Raw genomic sequence first — 15,610 nt, 5'->3', positions numbered from 1 at the left:
GAGATTTTGTTTAACAAGCAATAAAAAAAAAGGTACAGGTCAAAATTATTGACACTCCTAAAGATTCTTATAAATAAAGTAGGCAAAAGTTTAGTATTTGGTCCCATTTTCCTTGCATGCAATGACTAAATCAAGCCTGTGACTCTACAAACTTGTTGGATGCATTTGCAGTTCGTTTTGGTTGGGAGGTTAGCATGTTTTGGGGGTATGATCTTTGACCCTCTGTAACTTTCTCACTCATCATTATTCACAATTCATTCAGGATTATTCGTAATCATGGTAGCATCCACATTAATGTAGAAATGTTTAGAAATCTGTTGTGATTCACCATTGATTTAATCATGGTAATTAATCATGGTAATAATTTAATCATGTACCTTAAATGAGTACATATAAAGGTGTCATATGCCGGCTTTTTTTAAATTAGATTTTTATTTGATTTAACCTTTATTTAACTAGGCAAGTCAGTTAAGAACAAATTCTTATTTACAATGGCTTTGACAGTCATAGTTTAAGTGAAAGGTTTCACCAACCCTTAATCAGTAGTTTCTCTGTCTCTCTGTGTTTACCTCCATAGCTGTACCAGTGGAAGCAACTGGAGAACTTGTATTTTCGGGAGAAGAAATTTGCTGTTGAGGTGAATGACCCCCACAGGTGAGGGCAAGTCAAACTATAGATATTTATCACAACTACATGTATTTGAATTCCCTTTAGACAACCGAAGAAGCTCTTCTTCCTGAGTATAATCATGGTGTATGTATTATCTCTATACAGGCGGGCAGTGACGAAGCGTACATTTGGCCAGACTGGCTTAGTCATCCACACATGGTACGCCAGCCACTCATTGATCAAAACCATCTGGGTCATGGCCATAAGTCAGCATCAGTTTTACTTGGACAGAAAGCAAAGCAAGGTAAGGTGTAAGGTACCATGTAATATTATCTATTTTTAGTCCTGACTCAATCACTGTATCTGTGTTCTGTACCTTTATGCATCCCTATACCAACCAAATTGATCAATTTCTTCATGTAGGATTAAATGCTTGTATTTACATGTAGACAGTGTAGGTCTGTAGTATGTATTGACTATATCAATCCCTAATCCTCAATCACCTCAATCTCTCCATCCCAACAGGGTAAAATAAGTGCAGCGAAAAGTTTGGGTGATATTGCCATGGATTTAACAGAACATGGAGGAGGAACCAAGATAACCAGACTGGGAGATAACCTAAAGCACAACCTCATTATGGCTAGCACTGGCAGCCTGGCGTCAACAGGTGGGCCAGTATTCTGGTAGCTCAAAGTCTCTCTTTAGCTAAATGTTTCTCTTTTGAAATACCTGTATATGGAAAGGGATAGGACAAATCTATCCATATGTGTATGCACTTTGTGTTAGAAAATGTGCAACCAAAACAAGCAAATAGACCTAGGGTACATTTACAGTGTAAACAATGTTACCACTACAGGGTCTGCAGATTCAGCAGTGGATGAGGAGCAGAAAAAGGAGAAGATCTCTGAGCTAAAGAAGAAGGAACAAGAGATCCAAGATGTCTTGACCCAGAAAACAAAGGAGCTGAAGAAAATCTGCTTGAGAGAGGCGGTGAGCTAAATCTCATTGTTACTCTCTGCTTGTAGACACTTGCTTACATTGATTTTGCTCGTTACGAGCACCTGGAGGAGCTAAGCTGATACAGTTAAGGAATTCCTTTTTCTTTGCAGCCAGGCTCATTCAGTAGAACACCAGTGAAACTACTATATAAATTGCCTTAGTTTGGTCAGTTGAGACTATTGGAGTAAAACGCTCCGTAACTGTAAGAGCTTGTATGTGATCTCCAGGACCTTTAGTGAAGAGTGTGTCTGTTTTCTCCAGTTGTTTGCTGTAAAGCTAAATTACCTGGATGCTTTGTTGTGTGTTTTCAGGAGCTCACGGGCAAACTGCCCAAAGAGTATCCCCTGTCTGCAGGCGAGAGACCTCCTCAGGTCAGACGGCGAGTTGGCACAGCCTTCAAACTGGATGACCTCTTCCCATACAACGAGGTCTGTATTGAAACGGCACTGTTCAGTATATGTATATATATTTAGCTAATCTTGGCACCCAGAACCAAATGTCACATGCACAATGGCCTTCTTAAGTTTACTGCAGTGGGCTAAATCAGGGTCACACAGAGTGTTTCTTCGTAGTCTTAAACAAATCTACTTTGAAACAAAAGTATACAATCTCACACACATGGTTAGGGACTTAAATTAGATTCTGATTTGATTTGGGGGGAAAACAAGACACCTGTACCATGTCAGATATAGAGTTGAAATGTATTTAATTTTGAGTTTGGATCCAATATTACACTTTATATACATCACAGAAGACTGAAATATAACAGAATTGCGTTAAAAAAAGAAAAAAAGTTCATTATGAAATTATTAAAAATATGAATAACATTCACCCATGAGACCACTAGAGGGCGATTTGGTCATTCAACTGCAGGAAAAGGATTATATATGTTTGTCACGAGAGACTAATATTTTGTAGAATATGACATGACATGAATTCCATGATTTCCTCATAGAGGGTTATGAACCGGGTTGTTAGAATATTATTCTAAGCAGAGTAACATCTGTACCGTACACTGAAAGATTGTTTTTGTGTGATGAATGGAATGTGATTGGATTGCATTCATGTTCTGTCCTGTTTCGTATAGATCACGTGTTGATGAGTTGTCTTCTGTATTTTCCAACACGTACACAAACTACTGCAAAATATTACCTTGTTGTTATGGCTACATTGTGTTGTAATTTTCAACTGGATATGCATGTCAATTGCTCAGTTGAAATTGAAATGGATCTGCCGTTCTCTGCTGCAATATTGTCTATAATGATGTATGTATACTCTGATCTGTAGGACCCTTATCTGAGGAACCTGGAGAGCAGGTTTGCTCTGCAGCGGAAGATCGTGGAAGCAGCTAAGAAACTGGCCTCGGAGGCAGAGATCTGTAAGACGGTGAAGAGGAAGAGGAGGAGGAACTGTCAGGACGCCATGAGGAAACTGCAGCAGGTCGAGGATGAGATGAACAAGTACAGAATCAAGAAAGGCAAGAAGCCTACCCAAAGAGCCTCTGTGATTATCGCAGGTACTGGAGATAAAAGTAGACACACACATTCCACTGTATGAGTTTATTGATTTGTACTATAATCTTTCATTTATAATGTGCTTTCGTCCTTCATCCCTAGATGAGCTTCTCCGTTCAGAGACTAGCTCGCTGTCAGACAGTCAGATTCTGGATGACGGTGAGTGGGACAAATTTCAGTCATACATTAGCTACATGACCTTTGTTGCAACAGCGCCTTTACCAATCCCATCTGACCATGAGTTTTGTGTCTGTCCAGATGACTCTGATGGTGCTCCGAGGCCCCGGTCACGGTCGGTCCAGTGCTCCCCTCAGGTCAGCCCTGCACGTTCCCTGGATCACCAACACAACAAGAGTCTCAGCAGGTTAGCAGCATTTGACGGCCAGGATGCTTCACATCATTTTCACCCCAGAGAGGTGTCATCTGCACACAGCAGCCCCGCCATAACGTTACCCAGATCTCCACGGGACCCACGCAGCATGCCGTCCACCCCCGTTATGACCCGCAACGCCTACAGCAGCAGCCATCTCAGGTGAGACCCCCCCCTCTCAGACCAGCCTACCCAAACCCTTACCCGGTCACTACATCAGCAATATCTGCATCCAAACGTTTAACAGAAAACTATTGTAATCATAAGTATTTAGAACTTTATGCTGTATGTCCGGATTTCTTAACACTATTTGCTTGATAACCGTCTAACAACACGCTTATGTGACAATAACACATGTATGTTGCAGGTCGGATGGGAACTCCCAGTCCTTCAGGCACCGCAGTGGCAGTCTGGAGTCCCAGCAACAGATACTAAAGGATACCGACTCAGAGAAGCCAGTCTTCACCCTGTCCCCTGCCCGCAGGAGCAACAGCACAGAGGCACTGGAGGACTGCTCCTCCTTCACCAGTCAGTCCAGCCTGGACTACCCAGGCAACCCCCACTACTGCACCTTGGACTCTCGAACCCGCAACCATCAGCTGCACAGGAGGGTGGAGGTCTATGGAAACACAGGCAGTATGCCTAATCTGGTCCAGAATCATATTGGCTGTAGTTATTTGTACGAGCCCCCAGCGCACTATGCACCGACTGCTTACTACGTGGCAGGCTACCCCTGTCCAGACATGGAGCCCTACTCCAACGGTGCTTACGTGTATGAGAATGAGATGGAGGGCCACTACAATGTCAACCCTTCCTACCAAGTACACAATTATCACAGACACGAGTACTACAGGACCTATAGTAGTGATCGAGCGGACAGCCTTGCTCAGAACCCATACGCCACCATGAGATTGCCCCGGACCAGACAGGGGCCCCGCAACGAGCCCTTGCAGAAGAACATGCAGAAGGCTCTGGTGGCTGAGCACCTGAGAGGCTGGTACCACCGCAGCGGTGGCCACAGAGAGGCAGGCAGGGGTCTGGCTGGGTATGACTATGACAACGGCTCTCAGCTCAGCCTGGGATACCAGACCATGCCAGCCCCCTTCAGCCACTCCAGCCGAACCACCTCCTACTCCTCAGGTAGGAATAGATCCTGCTTCTCCTCATACTGCAACAGGTCACCTCAGAATAACATATTCTGTCTGTTCACCCTCAGTAACACAGAGGCACACGTTTTTTTCTGATCAATATAATGCATACATTCCTAACATACTGTATGACATTATAGGCTGTATTGTTTGTTAGGGTTAGGGTTGAGGGTTAGGGTTGGACCGGGATGTGGACATGAAACTAAGGTTAGGGTGTCATTGTCTGAGACTCCCCAGTATGTGTCTGTTTCTTTAGTCCAACTAAAAAGTACCTCTGTTTCTAGTTTCCTCATCAACCAGCACAGGAAACTGGTGCAGCCAGTTGGCTGTGGGTGTAACAGACTATGAGAACATGACAGAGTCACCACAGCACCCTCACCCAGGAGCCCATGGCAATTACAACCGCAGCCCCACCCATACCAGGTGATAACCAGTAACCTACCACAGCACAACACCTACATTTTCCATACCATACAGGCTATTATAAACTGGGTGGTTTGAGCCCTGAATGCTGATTGGTTGACAGCCGTGGTATATCAAACCATTTATGTCTACTGCTCTAATTTTGTTGGTAACCAGTTTATAATAGTAATAAGGCACCTTGAAGGTTTGTGGTATGTGGCCAATATACAGTATCACGGCTAAGGGCTGTATCCAGGCACTCCATATTGTGTCGTGCAGAAGAACTGCCCTTAGCCGTGGTATATTGGCCAAATGCCACACCCCCTCGGGCCTTACTGCTTAAATATAGAATTGACAACAGTATCACTAAGTATGGGAAATGAAGTGGTTCACTCAAGACTATGACCACTCTTATAATTAGCTGTCTGTCTGCTAATGTTTTCTCCTCCCCATGCTCAATGGCAGGTACTCTTGTGGATGTCACCTCTGTCTCTGTGTGTGCCTGTCACGATATTGAGCCTCAGGACCTTCCTAGCATTTTCACCACTTGCCACTGTCCTTCCACTTGCTCTTACTCCTCCTGCATCCTCTACTCTTCTCCACCTTCCTCCTCCTGTTCCTCCAGCTCTTCTCATGATTGGACAGGTTATTTTGGCTGTCATATAGACATTTACAGAGATTCAAATGCTATCCTTATCTATTAACAGTCTTTGCTAGTAAGTGACATCATGTTCAGTTTGTTTGGTCTGTTGGTGTGAAACTAAACCTCAATAATGAAGTAGTCTCAAATGAGTGTATATGAACTGGTGATCTTTTCACTTTCTTTCTATCTTTCTCTCCTTTCACTAACTGTCCATCCTCAATCGTCATGTACATAGATTTCCCCCAGAATGCAATGTGTTGAAGAGGTCTGATACAATGCCAGTAGAGTCAGTAGATGTGTTTGGTGCTGTGGCCAATAGCACTGAGGAAGACCATTAGGCAACTATTCAAACACAGAAGGGTGAGATGAGATGCAAATAGGCTGTCGTAGTGGTAATCCATTTCCACCAGTGCCACTGTTGTCAGTTTCCATCTGTGTCTCATCATTTGTCATATTGATCAATATACTGTAGCTCATTTAGTGGCGTCCACCACAGGTTCAATCAAGGTGAAATCAATATGTAGACCATTCATTAAATGTACAGCCAGAGGAGTGGTAACACATACTGCCAATTCCTAGTTGGCCACATTCCACTCCATTCCAGATACTTATAGCTCATGAGTGGCCATGCCTTACCCGGTTGACCAAAGGTTTTGCCAAATGATCTTCGACTTTAAACATCCTCAGAAATTCAGCATGGACGCATGTGGAGAAAATGTTGTGTTCATTACATCCTGTAGCTAAAAACCACACTTTCACAGTGTCTAGCTTCACATCTACAGTTAAAACACTTTCACAGTGTCCAGCTTCACATCCACAGTTAAAACACTTTCACAGTGTCTAGCTTCACATCCAGTTAAAACACTTTCACAGTGTCTAGCTTCACATCCAGTTAAAACACTTTCACAGTGTCTAGCTTCACATCCACAGATAAAACATTTTCACAGTGTCTAGCTTCACATCCACAGTTAAACCACTTTCACAGGGTCTAGCTTCACATCCAGTTAAAACACTTTCACAGTGTCTAGCTTCACATCCACAGTTAAAACACCACATCCTCCTCATAACTCATAGAACCCGTAGTAGAGTTGACCTACTTTTGCTTGCCTCTCATTACTGTAAGTTGTGATCATATTAAGTGGAAAAATCTCATTTCAAATGTTGCATTCCTTTTTTATTGCATGGCATGCTTGACAAGACAGTAGCATGTTTGCTTTTGTTCAGTAGTCTTCTTTCTAATATAACATCATGTTTTCATAGAGTGTATCCATGGTTTGTTGTGTTCGATTTTCATGCCTCTAGATAATAATCTCCAGCTGTTGCAGCATGCAGGGGGTTTCATGAAGTACTATGCTGTCCTACAGTATGGGAGACTTTTATATTGACCTTGTTTGTTTTCATCTCTTCATTACAGAAGAGTATACATGGATGGAAATTATATGGGCATGCACTGAAGATAAGAGGACCAAAATAATCACTGGCACAATGACCCCAACATTGGAAGCACAGTTCTCTGGAAGGATACCAACTAACCTCTGGACATACTCTATTATGGCACTCTTGAATGACCATGTGCCTTGGATTAGATGGAGATGGATATTATTCAGGAAGACATGGGATGTGGTGATGGCACAAATGCAAGGTTTTGGTGATCTGGAAAACCAGCTTCATCATTGTGAATATTGTGAAGGATCTACAAACAGCATTTCAAACCCTGGGATACCTTTGACCCAAATATATTACCCTATTGTATTATGACAAAAATAAGTCTTTAAAAAAAGTTATTGTCTTTATGATAATCAGTAAACTGTGTGTTTGGAGTGTATGAATAAGGAGTTAAAGCAGGATACCTCCAAAGTGTTGTGCCATACAGTACACACAGAGCACTATTTAGTGAGCTACTCATTATACATGTTGTAAATCAACTTGAATATCTTTGTAAAACATTTAGGTATACATTTGAGTTACTATTCACAAAGTGTGATAACAAAATAATAAACCAACCCTTCCTTACTGCAGTCTTTGCGTCCCAGGTTTGTCAGTCAATGGACTGATGCGCTCTCTCCTCTCCCAAGTATGAATCTGAATGTACATGTTGATATTGTTTAAAGATTATTCATATTTTCCTTTTTGTGATCGTGTTAATGTGGTGTAAATTGCTTGCATGTGAACATAAACTTTTGATAAGCAGCTTTTTTGTATATTGTAAAAAGATATGCCTTAAAATAATGTTTCTTTATTGTTTTTCTTTGGTCTTTCTCTACACATTTGTACATTGTCCACATATTGTTAGGCTTTGTCATCTCCTACTCTAAGTGAAATATCTCCCATTTGGATTTGGGACATCAATAAAAAACCAGTGTGAGACACACAGCATGTGGTGTGACTTCTTTAGTCCTTGTCATAGGCGTCGTAAGGATAGGACCAAGGCGCAGCGGGTATAGTGATCATCTTCTTAATTTATTTAAAGATAACACTTAAACAAAACGACGAAACAGTTCCGTAAGGCAACACAGGCTATACAGGAAAACAACCACCCACAAAACACAAGTGAAACAAACACAACTAAATATGGCCTCCAATTAGAGACACCGACAACCAGCTGCCTCTAATTGGAGGTCATTGCCAAAAACCCAACATAGAAATAGAAAAATAGATATAAACATAGAAATAGAGAACATAGAACCTAAACCCCAAAACACCGAAACACACAAAACAAACACCCCCTGCCACGCCCTGACCAAACTACAATGACAAATAACCCCTTTTACTGGTCAGGACGTGACAGCCCTCAACAAGACTAGATTTATCCATTGGTGGGCGGCAGGTAGCCTAGCGGTTAGTGCGTCGAGCAAGTTACTGAGCTGACAAGGTAAAAAATATTTTGATGTGCCCTTAAGCAAGACACTAATTTACTGTAAAACAACAAGCACATTGCACTGCACCTATCTGGTGTATGTGACAATAAAACATTATTATTCTTTTTTTTTTTACATTCCAAGTGAGTGTAGTGACCCCCTACACAAAATCTGATCTCTTCTGGTTTTACATCAGCTGTCAGTTGTTGTGCACCACTTCAGGGAGATATTATTACACTTTCCTGGAAGCTCTGGGGGATTGGGCGGAGCCCTGTGCGTAATGGACCGTGGAATCCTTCCCAGGCCTGTAAAAAAACTGTCCACCTGTTCCTGTCGATCTCCCCCTTTTCCTGTCTCCCAATCAACTGCCATACTGAAAGATCATACAGCCTGTCCATCTGACTCAAGCTACTGAAAAAAGAACATGTTAGTATGTCTCTCCTGGCCCTCTTGCACCATAAATATCTTCCATGAGGTCCTATGTGTTTAATTTTAGACTTTGCCTAGGGTGTGAGCAGACCATTTACCAGCTAGAGACAGAGCCAATAGCACTGTCCACTCAGCTCTAGAACTGTGTAGTCATCGTGGATATACTTTTTACCCTTTAGGTTGAAAATAAACTCTTAATACAAATACTATTCAAATATGTCCAGCCAAAGGGACCAGGACATGGAGGACATACATGAGGAAGACATTGATGAAGATGATATCCTAGCCAGCTTGTCTCCTGAGGAGCTTCAAGAACTCCAGAAAGAGATGGATGTTTTAGCGCCAGATGAGAGAGTACCGCTTGGTCAGAGACAGAAGGATCAGAAGAAAGAGAAGCCATCCACCGACTCTGATGATGAAGAAGACATTGATGAAGATGATATCCTGGCAAAATTGTCTCCTGAGGAGCTCAAAGAGCTCCAGAAAGAGATGGACGTTATAGCCCCGGATGAGAGGGTACCTGTGGGTCAAAGGCAGAAGAGCCAGACAGAGAAGGCGCCCACAGGTTCGTTTGACCACAGGGGCCTTGTGGATTATCTGTACTGGGAGAAGGAGTCCAAACGCATGCTGGAGGAGGAGAGGGTCCCCGTCACTCTACTGCCCAGTAAGGTAAGAGACTACATAATCAATGGTCAATAGATTGTGCCTATAGTCTTCAATATATCATACATTATACAGTATGCCATTGTATGTTCTACAAAGCTACGTTTATTAAATGATTGTACTACTTGTCTTCGTCAGAAAACTATGGAAGAGGATACTGAAAAGAAAGAAATTGCTGAAGACTTGGAGATTGTGTATGAGGTGGTAGAAGAAGTCATCGAAGCTACAGACGGTGTTGAAGGAGAGGAAGCGATAGAGGAGATTATAGAGGTAATGCCTGTGGAGGAGGAGGAGGAGGAAGAGGATGTGAAGAAGGAGAAAGAGGAACAGGAAAAAAAGGACATACCCGTAAAAGATGAAAGGGTCATAGAAAAACATGAACACCCAGTGAATGAGCATCTAAAAGAGTCATCGGATGATAACAGCACTAACACTGTAAACACTACCAGTCCTCTGCAACCCCCACCAGAGTTCGCAGACATGAAAGAAAATAAAGAGATTGAGAGAACAGAGCAAAAGAGTACATCACAAATACCTGAGAAAGTAAATAATGACACCACAGACGCTCCCGCTCCTGAAGAAATAGAGATGACTCCAGAGGAGAAGAGGGCCTGTTTTGTTCCAGAGAAAGAGGTGAGGGTAATTAACAAACTAAATATTCCAAAGCTGGCCCTTGGTGGGGGCCTTGGTGGCCTTGGTGGGGCCAAGAAGACATCAAGACCCTCAGGGAACGAGACAAACCTGGACACCACTCTGGATAAGATCCGCAACAACAACCCCGCTATCACAGACGTAAACCTGAATAACATAGAAAACATTCCCAAAGAAATGCTAATAGAATACGTTGATGCCTTGAAGAAGAACAAACACGTCAAGACCTTCAGCATAGCCAACACCGGCGCAGACGAAAACATTGCCTTCTACCTGGCCAACATGCTGAGAGAGAACCGTAGCATCACCACACTGAACATAGAGTCTAACTTCATAACAGGGAAAGGCATCATCGCCATTATCCGCTGCCTACAGTTCAACGAGACGCTCACTGAGCTCCGCTTCCACAACCAGAGACACATGCTGGGCCACCACGCAGAGATGGAGGTGTCACGCCTGCTCAAGGCCAACAATACCCTCCTGAAGATGGGCTACCACTTTGAGCAGGCGGGCCCCAGAATGGTGGTAACCAACCTGCTGACAAGGAACCTGGACCGCCAGAGACAGCAGAGGAACGAGGAGCAGAGCAAGCAGCAGCAGCAGCAGCAGAAGGAGGTGTTTGAGATGTACGAACGGGCTCTGAACTTGCCTCCAGGGCTGCTAGCGATGCTGGGCTATGTCCCTCCCGAAATCGCGGCCCTCATGCCGCATCTTCCCAAGGGTCCCCAGGGTCCCATGGAACCCAAACCAGAGCCCTCCTCCAGATTCCAGCAGAACAGTCCTCTACAGCAGCCGCAAAAGCAGCAGAACACTTCTCCACAGTATCAACACAAGCAGCTTAAACACAAGCAATGCAACCCCATTCCACAACAACCCCCCTGCACGGACTCCTCTGGTAACCTTCTGAAGGACATCCAGCTGAAGAGGACCCCCAAAAAGCGTGACCCTTTCCTGGACATTGACCTTAGGGAGGACAGGAGAGCAGAGAGGCTGAATGTCCAGCTCAGGAAGACATCAGAAAAAACGAGGGACACAGGCGTTGATGAGATGGTAGAACTGAAGGCCACTCTGAAAGATGTGATGAAGACACTGAAGCCTGTCCCTCGGAGGCGGCAGCCGGCCAAGGTGGATGTGACGCCCCGCGATGAACTTCTTAATGAGATCAAAAAGAGCAACGTGGCCTATCTCAAAGCTGTGAGTAAAACTGATGATTCTCAGATTAGCACAAGGTCACTTACAGTCATATTGTTGGCTAATTTTATTTTACCAGCAATCACATTGTTTAGTTAGATGTCAGAAGTTGGTGGATTTTTTTTTAAGATGCATTGTGGAACTACCTTGAACTGGAGAGCACATACCGTCTAATCAAGCTTGTTAGCTTTAACCCATATTAGACATGCACTAGCAAATATGTAGACTAGATTAGTGTGAAATTAAAATGATGTAAGGGAGTGAACGTTAATTATAATACGGGGTTACATGGAGAAAATGGGACCTTCTGAAATGTTTGGCCTTCCCTTCTGACCTAAACCCTCCCTGAATGCTTAAAAAATAAAAGAAATGACCCTCCCTTATACCCCAAATAATAATTAAAACAAAGTGGATAGCAGAGAACATGTCTACCAGAGCCTTAGCCTTATTCCAGTAAACATTACATGGAAACGTTTGAATTTTTATAATGCACAGGGCTGAGAGCCAGAAGGTTGTGGGTTGATAGTCCACTGTGGCCGCACAAGAGTAGGCGTGGAAAGATAACCTTTATAGTAAAAGTATTGCATGAATCTATCATCGTATTTGCAGGTTCGAGAAAATGTTTCCTTTTTTAAACATTTCCTGCAATTCTACATAATTTGACATATTATCAGAATATTTTTTAATACTACACAAATGACAGGCTAAGAACAGACAGAGAGATAGGCCTATGTGTTCATCTTATCATACTTTACTTCCCCAATGCCACAGTGTGTCTTGTTTGGAACGAAACTGTCCGTTTGCAAATCATTTAATCTGAGACATCATTAGGAATCTGAGAATGGTACTTTCAAAAGTTAGACCTACCTTTCCACCCCAGACAGAGTAGGTCCTACCTTTCCACCCCAGACAGACTAGGTCCTACCTTTCCACCCCAGACAGAGTAGACTACCTTTCCACCCCAGACAGAGTAGGTCCTACCTTTCCACCACAGACTAGGTCCTACCTTTCCACCCCAGACAGAGTAGACTACCTTTCCACCCCAGACAGAGTAGGTCCTACCTTTCCACCACAGACTAGGTCCTACCTTTCCACCCCAGACAGAGTAGACTACCTTTCCACCCCAGACAGAGTAGTCCTACCTTTCCACCACAGACTAGGTCCTACCTTTCCACCCCAGACAGAGTAGACTACCTTTCCACCCCAGACAGAGTAGACTACCTTTCCACCCCAGACAGAGTAGACTACCTTTCCACCCCAGACAGAGTAGGTCCTACCTTTCCACCCAAGACAGACTAGGTCCTACCTTTCCACCCCAGACAGAGTAGACTACCTTTGCACCCCAGACAGAGTAGACTACCTTTCCACCCCAGACAGAGTAGTCCTACCTTTCCACCCCAGACAGAGTAGTCCTACCTTTCCACCCCAGACAGAGTAGTCCTACCTTTCCACCTCAGACAGAGTAGTCCTACCTTTCCACCCCAGACAGAGTAGTCCTACCTTTCCACCCCAGACAGAGTAGTCCTACCTTTCCACCTCAGACAGAGTAGTCCTACCTTTCCACCTCAGACAGAGTAGTCCTACCTTTCCACCCCAGACAGAGTAGTCCTACCTTTCCACCCCAGACAGAGTAGACTACCTTTCCACCCCAGACAGAGTAGTCCTACCTTTCCACCCCAGACAGAGTAGTCCTACCTTTCCACCCCAGACAGAGTAGTCCTACCTTTCCACCCCAGACAGAGTAGTCCTACCTTTCCACCCCAGACAGAGTAGTCCTACCTTTCCACCCCAGACAGAGTAGGTCCTACCTTTCCACCCCAGACAGAGTAGTCCTACCTTTCCACCCCAGACAGAGTAGTCCTACCTTTCCACCCCAGACAGAGTAGGCCTACCTTTCCACAACATACAGAGTAGTCCTACCTTTCCACCCCAGACAGAGTAGGTCTACCGACGCAGAAACATTTAAGCTTTAACTGCTGGCTACTCTTTTTCTGTGGCTTAACCCAACGAGAGGTCACAAATGTCTGGATTTAAACATCTTCTATTGTACAGAAAGTGAATTGCTTAATCAATTGATAGTGACAGAATTAGATTACTTCCCAAGCAAAGTCTGCTTCTGAATGTCAAAGAAGATAAACAATGATATCCCCATATGCACTGTTATAGATCACTATATAATCAGATCCGTTTTTTCTTCAAAATCTTAAGCTAACAAGGGTTATACCTGTACTTTTTCAATTTTCTTTAATAAAAGGTAAGCCTATGTCATACCTTCTCAATTCAAGTCTTGGTTTTAACTGAACTGCCCTTCACTGACATGGATGTAGGCTATTTAAAGAGTGCATGGTGGGTGGAGGAATTGATCTACAAATCTATGGACATAGCAGCCTATTGCCTAATTTCGTCTATCAAACAGGTAGGCCTACCTTTGGTTTTTAAATAGGAAGAAATAGGCTCCAACACAAACCATTCTTGTGGTTACTAAAGTCTAATTACAATGCCTACATTATGCCTACATTCAGCACCATGAGCTGTCCATTTCTAATTGATTTTGCCGCTGCTGATGCTTCAAGTTTCAGCACCACAATGTAAGTTGCTATGTAAGTTACTTGAATCTGGCTTATTGGGAGGTCAATAACTCTGATAAATAAATCACGGGCAAGAAACATTGTTTTTGATCAAATCAATTACAAAATCAATCATCTTAACACTCCTTTTCAAACTGAACAGAACATAGGCTAGTCTTTTATTTTATTTTTTAATCTTCATTTAGACAGGTTTTTCTCATTGAGATAACATTTCTTTTCCAAGAGAGACCTGGTCCAATAGCAGCATGGGGAACAATGCAGCAGGGGGAACAAGTTTGCGCACAAGGAAGTACATTTTTGGGATTATCTCTAATCAAAAATAATTTTAGGAAGAAGCCTTTGACTCCCCTCCTGAACTGCCACCGTAGCCCTACACAGCGCAGCCATTGGTTAGGCAGCACACACATTTTTTTTGGATCAGCAAGAGCAGAGCAGGCCAGGGCTCAGGGTTGGAATATCCATTGCAATGTGTAATGCAGCCTAGTTGTATTTACACCACCCCAGCAGCTATCTTAGGGATGTAACGGTGCTCTGTGCTTCTATAGGCTATGGATCATTTGATTGAGACCGCACTAAATAGCCTATAGGGGCACTTGATATTGCGCGCCCAGCAGAGAATCAGAGATGAGGGGCGGCATCGGTAACACATCGATATATAGCCTAATAAGCAACTAATTCTAAAACACTGAGAAATATATACATTTAATCAATTACAAATTACATAACTCGCCCCTGGACTAGATGTAAAAAAAATACCAAACCCTCGCCTTGACTGAAATTTTAAAAGCAGGACCCTCCCCCATTTCCCTCCAGGTAGCTATTCTGTACATTTCCATCCATCCCTTATACCTGTGTGTATCCTCTACTGCCAATCAAATCTTTCTCACAGCTGTTTATGTTTGTGTAATGTATTACTCCTACAGGTGCCACTCCCCAAAGAATTGGAATCAAGAGAAACCAGTCTCTTCAATCTCTGAGGAATCTACAATACCTTTATTTCTGTGTTTGTTTAACATGTTTAATCTCTTCATTAACAATAATCTGCTTGCACTTGTAACACTAGTTTGCCTCAGTACTCCTGTTCAGGCAGAAGACCTTTTGTTCCTTGAGGCTTGGAAGAACTAGTATGGTATTTGGATATGAGTCTACAGCTGGAAAATGCACCATACAATGTGCATAGTATAAGTAGTCTCAATTAATAATTATGTTTGTTTGTGTAAAATTTATTTACTTTGAACACTCCCAAATGAGTGTGGGCAAATCCATAATGCATCATCTACTGATGACAGGTCTTTCATCTATAGATTTTCAAAACCACTCTGGTGTCTGCTGTCCGCTTTGCAATGGCAAACAGCTGAACCCCAGAATATAGAGTATAGGATTTGTCTTTTATTGTGTGAAACACTGTACGCCAGTGGTCCAGAAGCTAGATTTCAAATCAGACTTATTTGTTTCACGGAACAGTCCATCTTAACAAGTCATAATTCTAACGACTGTTGACATTAAAAATCAGTGTACAATCAAAATGTCTAATATTTCAATGGT

General features: G+C 43.0%; 2 protein-coding genes across 4 annotated transcripts in view; both read left to right on the top strand.

Moving 5' to 3' along the window:
* The window catches only part of LOC115168119 (FERM domain-containing protein 4B), a 32,263-nt gene extending 24,205 nt beyond the window's left edge, over window positions 1-8,058 (top strand). Inside the window, exons 12-23 of one of the 3 annotated variants that reach the window (XM_029723053.1) lie at window positions 578-654; window positions 775-913; window positions 1,135-1,276; window positions 1,466-1,599; window positions 1,920-2,036; window positions 2,896-3,124; window positions 3,225-3,281; window positions 3,381-3,654; window positions 3,860-4,632; window positions 4,925-5,063; window positions 5,921-6,045; window positions 7,100-8,058. In XM_029723053.1, the coding sequence (XP_029578913.1) occupies window positions 578-654; window positions 775-913; window positions 1,135-1,276; window positions 1,466-1,599; window positions 1,920-2,036; window positions 2,896-3,124; window positions 3,225-3,281; window positions 3,381-3,654; window positions 3,860-4,632; window positions 4,925-5,063; window positions 5,921-6,023 (2,184 nt within the window). In that variant the 3' untranslated portion in view covers window positions 6,024-6,045; window positions 7,100-8,058. The other 2 variants (XM_029723056.1, XM_029723055.1) reach the window with 2 other exon arrangements.
* Window positions 8,059-8,773: 715 nt separating this feature from the next.
* lmod3 (leiomodin 3 (fetal)) lies at window positions 8,774-15,592 on the top strand. Its single transcript, XM_029723046.1, has 3 exons — window positions 8,774-9,641; window positions 9,774-11,480; window positions 14,989-15,592. The coding sequence occupies exons 1-3, from the start codon at window positions 9,189-9,191 to the stop codon at window positions 15,040-15,042; spliced, it is 2,214 nt and encodes a 737-aa protein (XP_029578906.1). The 5' UTR covers window positions 8,774-9,188; the 3' UTR covers window positions 15,043-15,592.
* The last annotated feature ends 18 nt before the right edge of the window (window positions 15,593-15,610 follow it).

Source organism: Salmo trutta, chromosome 30 (assembly GCF_901001165.1).
Source record: "Salmo trutta chromosome 30, fSalTru1.1, whole genome shotgun sequence".
Taxonomy (NCBI): Eukaryota; Metazoa; Chordata; class Actinopteri; order Salmoniformes; family Salmonidae; genus Salmo; species Salmo trutta.
Note: the sequence above shows the minus strand (reverse complement) of the source record. Positions and strands in the feature narration are given on the sequence as shown.